Raw genomic sequence first — 15,967 nt, forward strand, 5'->3', positions numbered from 1 at the left:
TAAGGAGTACAACTGGAGCAGGAGTTCAGAGAGAGTTGTAAGAGAGTCTGTGAAGGCAAGGCCTAGTTGGTGCAGGTAGTAGAGTTGTGGGATATTCACTGGACAGCAATGACACAAGCACAGAAGCTGAAGGATCTCCATAGTTAAAGATCCATTACGGGGAAACAACTAGTGAAAGCAGACTGAAAGGGCTTAACATGTGGAAATTAACAATACCGTTATACAACTTCTTTATTAAACCCGTCGCAACACAACTATATCATTGTCAGTGCCTAGTTTTGGCTCTGCTACATGTTTTTGCTATTAATAGCTATCATCAGGCAAATACATGACTAACATATATGCACCACTCAACTGCAGCATTAATAAAATTGGATACAATGATAATAATATATTAAAATAGTTGACATAAAAATACAGTAAATTAGATGTATAAAAAACAAAAGTTATAGTATAAAGAAGAGTAAAATTCTTCGATTGATACTTTACATCATCGAGTCAGTCATTGGTTTTTGTGATTTTGTTGTGTTCCCTCGGACAAATTGGAGTATTCTATATTTTGTGTGTATATAAAAACTGTTATTGGAGGCTCGTGAAGTAGATGTAGTAATATTAATGTTAATTATTTAGTCGGCGCCTCATCTTACAAAGTATTGTCTGTTCTTTAGGGAATGTAAACGACAACTCGTTAGGCCAACCTAAGATTAGATGGAAAGATGACATAAGGGAAGACCTAAAGGATTTAGCCTTTTGAGGAGGAGGAGGTCTGGACATCTGGTTCAAATCTGCCATGGTGCCTGCTATTCTGGCTGAAGTGTTTATGGTTTTCTTTCAGTTTCTGTATGTGAATGCCCTGATTATACTTTTTAATAAGTCATAACTCTCTTCATCCAAATCCTTTCATACCCAACACATGTGATCATCTCTAGTTTTTTCAGTGCTATGTACTTATACAGTTGAATCAGTCCTGTTATATAACTTAAGAGTCATTTCTTCCAAACACAGATTTGTTCATTTTTTAATTCTTGAACATTCTGTGACTTCTTGTTGCTTGAAATGTACTGTTTACTTAACCTTAATTTCTTTGTAGTTCATCAAACAAGCATCCCCTGGTGGTAAACAAACTGCGATTGCTCGCACAATGTCAGAGACAGAAATGGCAGCATTGATTAAGCGCCAACAACAGCATCTAGCAGTGCAGCAGAAAGCTGGAGGGGCACAGGTAGCTCAAGTGCAAGTTCCCACACAGACAGGACTCACTCCTGCTCAGATTCTAGCTCAGGCTGGATTGCAGGTAAATATAACTAGTGTCATGTGCATGTTAAATTGAACGTACTTTGGATGCCTTTGCTTATGTTGGACAGTGGAAGATTTATGATATGGTATTTCAGCGGATGTTTCTTCTGTTATGTGTTCAAATCCATTGTCCATCTTAGACGAACCTAAAACATTATTTAATTTTAATGACACATGTGTTTTCATACATGTGGAACTTTTATTGATCAGTATCTGAAAGTGTTCTGCAATGGTATGTAAGAGGTGACTTTAATTAAGGTTTTGTTGTATAATACTTTTCCTTTTGATGGAATGTTTTCAGTGATGTGACACTGTAGTCTGGCATATTGTTCCCATTGTTTTAGAAGAACTTGCTGCCTTAATCTTCACAATAGAAGAAGCTTCTGCTTTTAAGATTGAGGCAGCAGGTTTGTCAGAACTTAATGCTAAATGTTCACCTCATTTTGTTTCTCTGTGTTCACCTTGCTCTGCCCCTCCACATGTATATATCCTGCAGCACATATTTTTGCTTATATCAAGGATTACTTATTCATTCAAAACCCCCTTTATATACAAGGGAGAGTCACTAAGTAGGTGATGAGTGGATATAAAACATAAGATGTGATACTCGAACATGGCAAAAAAACATTTGTTTCTTGGCATGTCCTCCACCAACATTGATACACTTATCCTATTGCTTGACCTGTGCTTCAAAACCTGTAGCTTAGAAGTCTTTTGACTGTTGTCTCAGCCACTTCTCCACCTTCATTTCAACCTTTTTGTCATCGGCAAAACGTTTGCTTCCATTGCATTGAAGAATGCTTGGATTCAGGTTGGTAGTGATGCACCCATGTTTCATCTGCAGTAAGAGTCCTGTTGAGTGTATAATCTCTTTCAGCTGCATACCATAAGAGATACTGCAAGGACAGACACCTTCAGTTCTCTGAGGACACACCATGCACACACTTTCCAAAACTTAAACAATCATGCATTGTGCTGTATGCTGGACCATGGGAGCACGCTGATGTAGTTGCTACACTGTTTGTCGGTATTCTCCTGGCAGCTCAAATCAACTTGTCCACCTGCTGCACAGTTGCTTCTGTCACAGCCTCAACAGAACAACCTGGTCAGGCATCATCTGCTACTTTCGAGCATCCTTGAGAGAATATCTCAACCCAGTTGTGAACGACTTTATGCAACAGAAACATTTCCTTATGAATATCCTTTGCATTGAGTTGTTTTGCTCACACAAAACACACAACAGATCTGTTCTCATCGGTAATATACTCAAGCACGGTTGCCATTTTGACTACTGAAACCAGCCTCTGAACATGTGCATCCGCATCTGCTAACTAGACTGTTATGAAGCTGGACTGTGCTGCTACACACAGAAGACCTATTACTTCCATTGCAGTTGTTTTACTTCCATTTATGGCCTATTTATTAGCTGTCCCTCATGACTACAGTATGTGCCAAAATGTATGAACAATGTCAAAATGCAGTACTGAAACTTGCGCATCTCGAACGTGCATGTGCATTTGTCGATGGGGCATAGCTCCAGCCTCATGTGTTTCCAGTAGTGAAAAGGAAGTTGTGTTGTGCAATTGTTGGAAATGGGTCTCTAGATGGAGGAAAAAGTATTCATAGTTGAGTATTATTTCCGCTCATATGGAAGTGGTCGCCAGACAACTTGCTTCCTTGGTCTTGAGCTGCCAGATGTTATCGTCAAGAAACCGCTACATAGTACACATGTGACAATATGGTGTGCCATCTCAGCACGCGGTATATTGGGCCCCTATTTCATTGAGGATGAGAAAGGCAATGCCCTTACTGTCACCCAAGAACGCTACAGGGACATGGTGATTGGACCATTTCTTCAGGATTTGAGAAGTTTCTGTCGTGCAAGGGGCCTTCACATGAATAGACAGTGGTATCAACAAGACATCTTTTCATTTCAGTACTGTATATTTTGGCGCATACTGTATTTTCTGCTAACCATTTCTAAGAGGGGGCACGCAGTAGCATAGTTGGTTGAGGGGCTATGCTACAAGCCAGAAGGTCGCGGGTTCAAGTCCCGATGAGGTCATTGGATTTTTTTCAATTGACCTAATCCATCCAGCGGCACTATGGCCCTGGGGTCGATTCAGCCTCTGACAAAAATGAGTACCAGGAATTAATTAAATAATTTTCTGGGGAGTAAAGCACCGCCAGCGTGTAAAGCTAACGACCTTACCGCCAACTTTGAGCCGTTTGTCTAGATAATGTGGGACCCTCAACGTCTCACAACCCTATGGGTCTTCACAGCCTGGTACAGGGATAGCTTTACTTTACTTTACTTTACTTTACTTTTTTTTTTAACTGCTTTAACCATTACTGGTAAAGAATGTAGTGAATATTTCCCAAGATCAAGAATACATGACAGCACTCGAATATTACAAAAGATCGTCATAGCAACAGAAGTGAATGATTGGTGAAGTGTAAAGTGTCATGTGTAATAAGTTCATAGGATCTACTTCTGAGCAAATTCTGGACATATACAGGTGCAGCAGGCAGGTACATCTGGTCAGACTCAGGTTGCAACACTAGTGAAGACAGTATCAGCTCCGGGTGGTGGAGGGTCACCTCAGAGTGTGACTATCCCTGTGACAGGAATGACTCTGCCTCAGGTGAAAGCAACAGGTGCCATGAAGACTGCTACGCCACAACAGATACGACAGTTGGCAATCCAACAGCAGCTGTTGCAACAGCGTAAATTACCACCACAGAAGATGGCACAGCTCACTCAGGTGCAGTACATGAGTTGGGTCATCAGTTTTTGTCATAAAATTCCATGCTAGGAACAGAATTTCTGTTTATGTACTTTGAGGTCAGGACAAACTGCTCATATTTGATCCTTAACTGGTGTGTACTATTGAGTGATGTTACTTAATATGTATTTCTTTATGACTCGGTTCAGTTTTCATTTTGAGAAACCTGAAAAATTATCTTTAGAAGAAAAACAAATGGCACTTGGAACCTTTTACACACATCCTAGATGAGGCAGTATAATAATTTTAAGTAGAAGCTAATGAATTTGCAGATCAAATCACTAATATTGCACCTGGACAATAATGTATTATTAGAATTATAATTCTTTGATGAGTACACTAATTTTGTCCATTGGCCTTTTGTTCCCACTTCCTTTATTTTTTTAACACACAATTTTATGGGTCGTTCTACATTTGGGTAAGTACAGTATGCTGGAAGAGCTTTGAGGAATTGCCAGATTTCCATGGGCATTTGAATATGAAACCTTTTTCTGTTGCATAATATGAAGCTGAAATATAGTGCAATTTTAAAAATTCACATGATGCAGACTGCAAGTAGAATATGGAAGGGATGCCACTGTTGGCCTAAAGATGTATGATATATATATATATACAGGGTGTCCCAGGAGGAATGGACCAAACTTCGGGAGGGTGTTCCTTATGTTAAAGTATGCCGATATAACCCAAAAGACCTATGTCCAAAGTTTAACGGTTACGGAGATAATGGCCAGAGAAGTGTGAAACTTTGACCGCTGTTACACACTTGTTGATTACAAAATACATATTAAAACTGGCAGGAATATGTGGATTCTGTAATGTTAATAATGTATGTAACATCAAACTAACTTGTGAGTGATGTGAAGCCATAAAATTGAAGTACAAAATACTCGCTCGCCATGTCATAATTGTCCTTAGGGTTTCCAAGCACTATACATGACACATGACTGGCAAGCGCTGACGTAATATGGCTGGCTGCGCATACTGGTATAAACAGACTACATAACTGTACTAAACAAACATTCACGGAAAATCTCTTTTGGAATTTCGTTTCCATTATCTCATGTGGATTATTATGGAACCACGTATGCACATTTCANTGCGAGAGGCCATTCTACGAGTGGAGAGACGCGGACTTCTATCAATCATGCGAAGAATGTTCTCTCGCGTGTGTTTATCTTTCATACATCCTCCCTTTCAGAGTGCACAAACATTCGGAAGAGAACCAGTATCACGCAATGTCTGGTGAATTCGCGTAAATACACTTCGAGATGGAATCCTTCGATCGGGAAAACGCCTTTGGTACTCTTCAACAGCAGCACGTGCATTGCCACCGCAAAATCCACACACAAAATGCATATCACAATATTCAACGTGTGAAAACACAAAAGGCATTTCAGCAACTCCGCACAACTAATTACCAACCATTCACGGCGCAGCCGCACCGTACTCTGTACGTAGCACATGAGCTTACGGCTAGTGTGAATCACCACACTCAAGGACAAACATAGATAAGACGTCTCAGCTGACAGGTACAATGCGTGGACCCGCCAGAAGACCACACTTTTCTCGGGCCATTATCTCCGTAACCGTTCAACTTTGGACATAGGTGTTTTGGGTTATATCGGCATACTTTAACATAAGGAACACCCTCCCGAAGTTTGGCACATTCCTCCTGGGACACCCTGTATATATATACCTTCAGAACATTGATGAAGGTCCACTGTTGGCATTGCTAGTTACTTAGAGCCCAGACTGAAAATGTTTATGACATTTGAGAGTCTTATGGCAGTGAATGTGAAAATTGTTGTTTTCTTGATATTACATCAAGTAGTTAGGTACCAGTGGTTTGGAGGAACCTGGTGCCTCCATCTTTAGGGTGGAAGAGGCAGCAGATTCCTTAAAAATGGTGGTACCTTTCTGTCTGAGTACATGGTATCACATCCCACAAAGCAATAATCTGAAAATCATTTTTGAAACCATACAGTAGTTTAATGGCTCAGCTTAAATGTGGTCAAGTATTAGGGCTATAAGATAGATTTATAATTTATTCTCATTGCAGTTGCAATTTCTGCATTTTCAGGTGGGTGGGAAAGCAGGTGTTCAAGCACAGCTGATTGTTCAGTCTCAGAAAGCTATGCCAACTACTATGACAGTACAGCAGATCCAACAAGTCATAAAGCATGTTCAACCACAGCACATTGCCCATGTGAGTTGTGTTATTTTTTCTTTCTTCCCCCATTGTACTACAGTGGTTTGTCGTAGGCTTGAATTTTACTCTTCGTAAGTTGCAGTAGATGTGTCATTTGCTCATTTTTCCTAGTCCATCTGTCCTAACTTTTAATGACATTTTTAATTCTACATTATAATCTTACAAGTATAGTGAAATGTGTTTCAGTAGTCTTATGCATTATACTTGACAAGCATTTCCAAGGTTTTCCCTTATTTTCATTATTACTAAATGACTTATACCTATTGAGTTACCCTTGTAATTCGTCATTGTAGAATTTTGTTGAATCTTGAAGTTATTCAGTACAGTGCGTAGCATTCTTACCTTTTTCATTGTTTCCCATTTTCAAAGCCTGTTGTGATCTCAGTGTCATTTCCTCCATAAGGTCCTTCTTGGGGCTATTTGTTGAATGATCCTGCAAAACATCTCTGTAGCAAACAACATTGAGATTCTTATCCTCACTTTTTTGAAAAGAAATGTAGACTTATAAGATCACCAGTTTTTCATTAATTTTGAAGAAACAGGCTTCTGGGATTTGGCACCGTGTATATGTGGTGTTAACCGACGTTTCGGAGGAACGTATCGCCTCCATCTTCAGGGTAGAAGAAAAAGTATAAGAAATCTGCAAGCGACAAGACTTATACTTTTTCTTCTACCCTGAAGATGGAGGCGATACGTTCCTCCGAAACGTCGGTTAACACCACATATACACGGTGCCAAATCCCAGAAGCCTGCTTTCTTCATAGTCACCGCCGTGAAAGCCTCAAATCTTCATTAATTTTGTTCTGAATGGTATGTCATTGGAAGCTACCCTGAACTTTGTACATTTTAATTTCCTGAAATCAGTAATAACTAATCCTTATTAACAAAGTACCCCTCAATAATGCAACAATATAAAAGACATCAAGAATATGTCACTCACTAAAGAAGTATTTTAATACTTTATGATGTTAAAACCATTAAAATGTCAGTATGACACTAAAAGTATATTTTATACATTAAAAGTGATTATCAGAATACCTAAAATGTTTCTAGTTTAACATTTTTTTTTCCCGGTTTACGGCATGTTTTGGCTGCACATGGCCCATCATCAGGTGATTTTTCTTTTTGTTTTTGGGGAGACCACTGCACTGTTCACTTGTCCACAGTGCTCCCATGCACGTCAATGTTTACTTCTATCTCATGACTAGATTGCTGTCATTGCACTCTTTTGCGGCTATATCGTACTGCAGTGTATAATGTATATTAATATGACTATACTAGTATAAACACTTTCATGAATTTTTTTGTGTTGTTTTCATATATCAAATATGATTCTGTGTACTTATGTTTTTGTGTGTCTTATTTCTCTTGTGTATGTGTCACTTGTGCAGTCTTCCTGTATACTAAACATAGTGTAGTTGTTCCTGATTATATATCATTGTAGGTAGTGTGTGTCAATGTGCACGTCGTTCATGTGTAAATTGCTCTCGTATATTCTGTAAATGTGATATCTCTCTAGTGTTTTCAAATGTCTGCTTTTCCTTCCAATCCTTATGACATACATAATGTCCGTTATTTTGCCATATGAGTGTCCCATATATAATATGTGGTTTGAATATCCAGATTTGCTACAGTTACTTCTAATGGCTTGAATGTGTTCCTCATCCATTAAATTAAATGTCCTTCCAGTTTGACCAATGTATTTCGGAGGACAATCCAAGCATTTCATTTGATATAAGCCACTATTGTTATATTTTTCGATGTCAGTGTGTTGCTGATTGTGCTTTTTGTATGAAAGGCTATTCTCAGTTGCGTGTTTTTTAATATCTTAGTTATTTGTCTTACTTCTCTTCCACAATATGTAAAAAATGGCCCATTTTGTTTTTTACTGGTTTGGATCTTCCTGTATATTTTGTTTATGTGGTATTGGTTTCGTAATTAGATTTGTGCTGTATCCATTTTTTGTAGGATGTTTTTTATCGTGTTTTCTTCTGTTTGTTTTGATTCTCTAGTAATTGGATATTTGTGCATGGGGGCACTGTGGACAAGTGAACAGTGCAGTGGTCTCCCCAAAAGCAAAAAGATGATGGGCCATGTGCGGCCAAAACATGTCATAAACTGAAAAAAATATATGTAAAACTAGAGACATTTTAGAAATTTTGATAATCACTTTTAATATATAAACTATATTTCTAGTGTCCTATTGACATTTTAATGGTTTTAACATCATAAAGTATTAAAATACTTCTTTAGTGAGTGATATATTCTTGATGTCTTTTATATTGTTGCATTATTGAGGGGTACTTTGTTAATAAGGATAATGCCTCAATGCAGCAGGATGCTAAACTATAACAGTAATAACTAAGCCTGTGTACTCGTAAGTCTTGAATGTTTGAGATCAGGTGGAGGAAGAAATTTCTCACCCTTGATTCACATGTTCATTTTTCAGGGTCAGACTGCAGGGATTTTCTGATAACTGCTTTCACTTTGTGTGTTAGTGTTTGATGTAAAAAGGAATCAGTATCATATTTGCCTAGATGGAAGATGAGCTTTTTTACCCTTTATATGAATTGCAAAACTGCCTGTCATGAATTTGATATATACGAGGGTGAGTCAAATGAAAACCTTAAAATTTTGTTTAAATTTAATTTATTGAATGCAAGCGGTACACAGCTATATCATTTCTCTACATAGTCTCCATATCGTTCAATAGAGGCCCTCCAGCATTTACAAAGGGTATGGATTCCTCTAGAAAAAAATTCTTGTGATTGTCTGCGCAACCACTCACGCATTCATCAGAATGGAACTGCTTTCCTCCCATTGCCTCTTTGAGTGGCCCAAACATGTGGTAATCACTTGGGGCTAGGTCTGGTGAGTGTGGCGGATGTGGAAGACAGTCAAAGTGCAAGTCTTGGATTGTTGCAACTGTTGCACGGGCAGTATGGGGCCAAGCATTGTCATGTTGCAAAGGGACACCTCTAGTCAAAAGTCCAAGTCACTTTGATCTGACTGCAGGTCGAAGATGTTTCTTCAAGAGGTCTGAATATGAGGCACTGGTGATAGTGTTCCCCCAAGATGTGTAGTGCTCCAAGAGTATGCCTTGTTTGTCCCAAAAGAGAGTCAGCATAATCTTCCCTGCATATGGCTGTGTCTGGAACTTCTTGGGTTTTGGTGATGAGGAATGATGCTTATCTAATGAAATGGATGGAAGGCAGGATGAGGAAGAAGCTTGGACTGTTGACAGTGAACATGATAGTGTGAGCAGGAAATATGAGACAGACAATAGAATTGGTGAACAGAATGAGGCCAGTGAAGTTGAGTGAAGGCTAATAACATGAAGATGGAAACTAATTCAATAAATGTCACGTGTAACTAAATTTCTAATATGTATTTTCTTTCACGTGTTTGTAGTAAGAGCATGAAATTAATTCATAAAATTGCTTTTTCTGTGCATATGTTTCCTAGTGCAGAGTCATAATGGCAGCACACCGAAAAAGTGCCTACTGTTCTGAATTATTACAATCAAGAAATTGGTCCACTAGAGAGACTTATTATCATCTTAATTCTTAAAATTTTTGCAAATTCTCATCTTTGTCTCTTTTCAAAATAAAAAAGTTCATTCTCACACACATCTAATAATATGTCAGACACGCAGATTGAAGGAGTGGGAATGATACTGGCTGCATGTAATATAGGGTATAGATGTGATATGTGATAATAGATGTTTTAAAATTGTGCAGCTCTTGATTTCTATGTGGAATATAGAAACAAAATAGTGAATGTACAAAATTTTCATTTAGCTTTCAGTTTGACAGCAATAACTAATGGATGGAATATTAATTTTTTTAACATTTACAGCATGAAACTTTAAAATTATATCCAACAAATGTAATGTATACAGAATTTGTTCTGAAGTTAGTTCTTCCTCCAAAATAACAAGAACTTGTGAACTTGTGAAATTTGAGTTTCTCAGCTGTTTTCTGAAATGTTATGCCTTGTAATGTGATGGAAGTTTATTGCCGTTTCAGAGGAACAAATTTCTTCCACCTTCAGGGCTGAAGAGTGCTTCCACAGCTTACTTTTGCCTTAAAGATGGAAACAGTATTGTCATAGTTTGGTGCAGCCGTGTCAAACATGCAGCGCCCATAGCCACAAAGTGCGGCCTGTCAACTTTTAGAGCTAATTGATATTAAAATCAATATTAAAATTTTAGTAGAAATATTTTTTGTGAAGACAAATTTTCCAACAGACCAGAAGACAAGAAGTCTCACGCAGACATAAATTAGCAGGCTGCAGGAAATTAAATGTTTTGCTATTTCTAACATAATTTCTTGTGTAATCTCTCTTTTTACATATTGAAAAGCTGTTTGATACTTGTCAAAAATGGCATTCTCTTGCTTTCTAAAACTGTAAGGTATGTGACTTTAGGTAATTATATTGAAATTATTCCTAAATAATAAATAGAATTAAATTTCCTTGTATCAAAATCTAATGTATATTTCTGTTTTGAAGTGCGGCCCTGGACTATTATTTATGGGGCTGAGGTGGCCCTCTGTACAAGTTGAGTTTGACATGCCTGGTTTAGTGGCTAGGCACAGGGTGAGATTGATAATTGAATGTATTGGATACTTAAGTACAACTAATTACAATGATTTTACTACTATTCCCAATCTGTAATTAATTACAAGTCTTCTATATGTCCACATATTGACTGTTTGGTTACAGCCTCCAGTAATAGGGACTGTCCCTGATATTTCCATGCTTGACAGCAATAGTGTGGGCAGAGTGGATAACTAATTTGCTGTTGGCCTTCACCAGCACAGTTATTCTTGGTTTCAGGATCGATTACTGTATTTTTGTTCTTTCCAAGACATGTGTTTTTAAATAGGGAATGTTCTTCATTGAGAGGAGAGGTTGGTCTTTTTGTGACTACTCAAAGCACAGCAGTAATATGCTATTAGCCTTTGCTAGCCCTGCTCCAGACTGGGTTGGGTTGGGTCAGGTCAGGTAAATGTCTCCTGGGCTTCACCACCACAGTCATTCTTGGTTTCTGAGCCCCGCGGGACTCATGACCATGTTTTATTTTCTCACGACTGGGAGTCATGCAACAATGACCATTCCTCCATTGAGGTCAGTCGGGTAAATTGCTTCTGGCCGTCGCAAACTGGATCTGTCTGGCTCTGTTTATATAGCTTTCTCTTAGACTGATTAAAAATCATGGCCCCCATCAGTTCCTCTGCTGCCGTGTATGTATTGGTTGCCACAGCAACTTGTTCTAACAAGCTGTTGTGTAGCAGCAGATGCCTTTATGGTGCTTCTCTGACTCCACAGTTCTGACTTTTAGGCATCAGCCTACAGACATACTCCCATGCCTTCCACTCCAAGGGGGCCTCTTTGCCACATCTGTGGCCACCCTGATGAATGTCGCCACAGTGCCACATTGGCTTCAACACTTGCCCTGCTTTGGATGTCATCCAGGATTCATTCTTCATGGAATTAGTCCAAGGCTGTCATCTTCCAGTTGCTCCCTCCTTTGGGCAGTATGTTCTGCCCAGCATGGTCCTCTAGGGGCATACCTCCATTAATATGCTCCTGCTGGTAATTTCCAGGCATATTAACAGGTACCTCCCTTCTGGGTTGAAATGACATCCTTATCATGGGAATTCCTGATTGTTGGGTGGCACTGGAACTGGCCCATGTAAGGCTATCCACCACCTCCAGGGAGTCTTTCTGTCATGCCCGTCACAACTGTTCCACGCTGAGTCACTACCACCTCACTGCTTCTTTTCACACAAGGGGATGAATACAATCATACCCTGATCACCCAATCATAGCACATGGTGCCCCAATTCCACAGATGCCTCGTATGGGCATGAGACATCCGACCCCAGGATGAACTTGTGGGTGATTTTGGTGATGAACACCCATGTTATCATTGGGTGTTGTCCCAGTATCATCTTTGCTGGCACTTATATCAGGATGGGGAGGATCTGCCAAGACTCCATCTGCAGGATGTATAGCCTAGTCAGGTTCCTCCCAGGCAGTCTTGCAGTGATGTCCCACCTGGCTATCGTCACTGATGCCCTGGTGTCTGTGAGCATAAGATGTGACTTGTCCCCTATCCATCCCTTGGCATTTAAGCTGTCATTTAAATTGCTGTAAGGTCAGGCCTGGTGTCATTTAAAAAAGCTTTCAAGAGATAAAAATGTTTACTATAATTATCAGGTTTTTGTGAGTCTCAGATTTTTTAGATTAGTTGAGATGATACATCTCTCAATTCAGACAATGATTTTTTGTCTCAAAATCCTTGAATTTTCAGATGACTGCTTTTGATTTGTGGAGTAGCATGCGTACTGTTCAATTTATCAAGATTGTCACTTTTTGGTAACAATGCAAATCAGCTTTTTAAGAAGATCTGTCTCTTTCTCATTCTACCCTGACTGCATCCTACACTTTTCTCTATATGTCATTGACATCTGATATCTAAAGACTATGCAGTACACTTAAGTGTGCATTATGAAAAAGTGGCTGGTGTTATAAATTGTGATTACGGTTAGTAAAATTTGTGTAGTATGGAAACTTTTCATTTAGTTTCTCATAATTTGTCCTGAATCTCATCTTGGACTAAGAAAGTCATTCATTCCTTTTTGAAGTAATGATTTTACAAACGGAGTGAATGCTGTAAAGATAACATGAATTAAAGCAGTAATCTTTTATTGAAAATTTTCTGGATTCAACTTCTCCCTACCTTCTCTTCCTCAATTCCATTCAAGAGCCAGTAACCTCAGTTTTTGTGTTCATATTTTGTGAAATAAATCATCGAGTACTAAGTTTCCAATTTTGATCATAAGGCAACACACTAACAGTCTAATTGGTGAGTCTCATAGACTGTCTCAGAAAATAGGTTATAGTATGTCCATTTCATTTGAAACTTTCTGATCAAGTCATTTGATTTACAATTTATTTCAATTTGAAACAATTATAGGAATGGGAAAGTGCTTTCCAGGTTGATGTATGTATATTTTCTCAGTGCTTCCGTGCAGTTTTTCATGTCTCATTAGCTATGATCATGTATTGTTGAAGAAAATCTTATAGTGTGACAATTAAAATTAATTTACTTTTCATAATAATATATTTATAATGTCACTCACTCAAAAGTTTTATGAGATATATAGTTCTGAAATAACTTTTATTCCTCTACTTAAAGACTTTACTCGCCTTTCACTTTCTATGTCCTACCACTGTTCTTGCAGTATATAAATAAAAGTAATTTTATAAGCAAAGGAATTGAATATATTTCAGAGATATGTCCCATAGAAGATTTAAATTAGTGACTTTGCAAACTTAATTTGTGAAGAAGAATTTTAATTGTCACAATATCTGCATCAGCTATATAGAACACCACAGCTATGAGAAATGCAAAATTGCAAATGAGAAATTGATGAAAAGACCTTGCACTTACTTTCTCACTTAACGGTTGACCCTGACTACTTTGGAAATTGCCTCAGCTGTTACATAGTAGACTTGTTGCTGATTGCTGAATGCTGAACAGTAATAAAATCTGGCTGGTAATGCCAGGTTTCAGGAAATTAATATTTTGCTGTTGGGCCCCTAGTTCATGTACTGTTACTTTCCTGAAGATACCAACATGTGGGGTTGTTTAGGGATGTGGTTTCAATAAATTGCTGAAATTTCATGAAAATCATTTCAGCCATTTTCAAGAAAACTGCCATATTGTGTTTTGGGGCACATTTGAAGGGCCCCCTAATTTTGGAGCTGGAATGTTTGAATTCACAGGCATCAACCTAAGATGGATAAACTCTTACATACCAAATATGAATAAAACTCTATACCAGTTCAGGCATTGGAGAGGTGCACATGCAGACAGCATACCAAAAACCACTTTTTTGTAATCAGAAGGACTGAAAATATGTAAATCCATCAAAATCTCTGGATTGTGTCTCCGTTCTCAGGTAAAACCTACTCAGTTGGGCCCAATACATAGAGCTAGTCCCTATCTCTGGTCTGGATAGGGACTAGCTCTGTCTACTGGGCCAAACTGAATATGTTTTACCTGAGGACAATGACAGAGTCCGGTCTCTGAAATGTTGTGTTTTGAAAAATAAACAGGATCGTTTTTTAAATATAGACAAGACGATGGATAATGTCCAAAAACATGATACTTGTAGCAATGTACCATCGTCACAAACTTTTAGATCTTAATTGCATCACAAATGTTTGATTGTGACCATAGAATGGGCAATATTTTCTTGCAGCTGCAGTGGAAGGGCTTGGCACTGGTGTACAATTTATCTCCAGTCTCTCCTGAATGCCCATACTTTCACTTTTCTGTACCCCTAGTCAACAGAGTTGAATATCTGAAGAGAGTAGCAAAAATGTGAACCTTACAAGCAGAATAACAGAACAAGGTTTTTAGTCTTTCCAGCTGTTTTGCAACACCAGAGACAGTGGAAGTATGTCAGGTGTCACAAGAATGAATGATCTTATAATGCAGAATCACTTTGTCAAGAAGCAAGAATCTCTTTTGTACAGTACACATCAAAATTAGAAAAAAAAACAAGTATAACTTTTTCATATAAACATTTCCAAATCTTACCTTATGACTCTATGTTCTTTGCTGGTAAAAACAAAGTTACTTCCATTCGTTTATCATATTAGATAAGCATTTTTAATAAATTGTTTAAAATTATTTAAACACCAAACAGGAACGGGCACTTAAATAAACTCCTTACAGCCCACCCTATGACTATTTAAAAAGCCCAGCATTTAAATGTTAAAATGCACTCGGTAGTTTCATGCATGAGACATTTACATTTACATTCCATTTCCATAGATCCAAAGTTAGTGAAATGACTGTAGAATATGGAACATGTCATATAAATACAAAGACTATCTAAAAGCAGCAGTAACAGCAGTGGTTACACCTAAAGTTATATACATCACACAGTCAACTCATGCTATTTATACAACTTTTAAATCTCATATTGTCAACTTAGGCTCTTTACACAACCCTCACATGGATGAGTCATTATCCAGACATGGGCAGACACTTTCACGTCTTACATGTTCAGTTTATGTCCTTTGTGCAAAGAACAGGTACAGTGGTATTCTGATCTTGCTTGCCATGCTGCTGAAAAGGTTGGACCTCTTTTACCCAGAAAAGTTAGTCATTATATCTGTAGTGTCATGATCTCCCAGGCTTCGCTTTAATACTTCATGGTTCATGGTACAGAACAGTTGTTAAAGCTGATAGTTGAACTGATGATTTAGGTGTCAGGTGGTCAGGCTGTGTCCCAAGCAGCATCAGGGAGTCAGGTGATATCACATGCAGTGCTTACTAAAGCACCACAAGTGTCTGCACCTGGCCAGACCTTGCAGACGCGGGTTATTCCTGTGTCCAGCACACAGCCGTCTCTCAAACAAGCCATACAGGTGAGATGCAAAACACATGCACATCATTCACCAGCATCGAGGTGACGTTTAATTCATTGACCAGTGTCACATGAGTATGCTGTACTGGAGGTGCCAAACAGATTTTGAATTTTTAAATTTAAATTATAAGATGGGAAAATAGTTTGAATTTGGAAATGTCTACTGACATCAGCCTTGATATGTCAGTTATACACACTGAAGTGTTTTACCCTGACTGGGTGAA

The 15,967-nt window shown here is 38.4% G+C and overlaps 1 protein-coding gene across 5 annotated transcripts in view; it reads left to right on the forward strand.

Moving 5' to 3' along the window:
* LOC111862876 (helicase domino) overlaps positions 1-15,967 on the forward strand; it is a 201,996-nt gene that overhangs the window by 167,540 nt on the left and 18,489 nt on the right. For 4 of the 5 annotated variants that reach the window (XM_023848643.2, XM_023848644.2, XM_023848646.2 and 1 more), the window contains 4 exons: positions 1,091-1,294; positions 3,816-4,061; positions 6,163-6,288; positions 15,583-15,744. In XM_023848643.2, coding sequence (XP_023704411.1) covers positions 1,091-1,294; positions 3,816-4,061; positions 6,163-6,288; positions 15,583-15,744 — 738 coding nt within the window. The remainder of the gene's footprint in view (positions 1-1,090; positions 1,295-3,815; positions 4,062-6,162; positions 6,289-15,582; positions 15,745-15,967) is intronic. The other variant, XM_023848647.2, reaches the window with a different exon arrangement.

Source organism: Cryptotermes secundus, unplaced genomic scaffold (assembly GCF_002891405.2).
Source record: "Cryptotermes secundus unplaced genomic scaffold, Csec_1.0 scaffold528, whole genome shotgun sequence".
In the NCBI taxonomy this organism is placed as follows: domain Eukaryota; kingdom Metazoa; phylum Arthropoda; class Insecta; order Blattodea; family Kalotermitidae; genus Cryptotermes; species Cryptotermes secundus.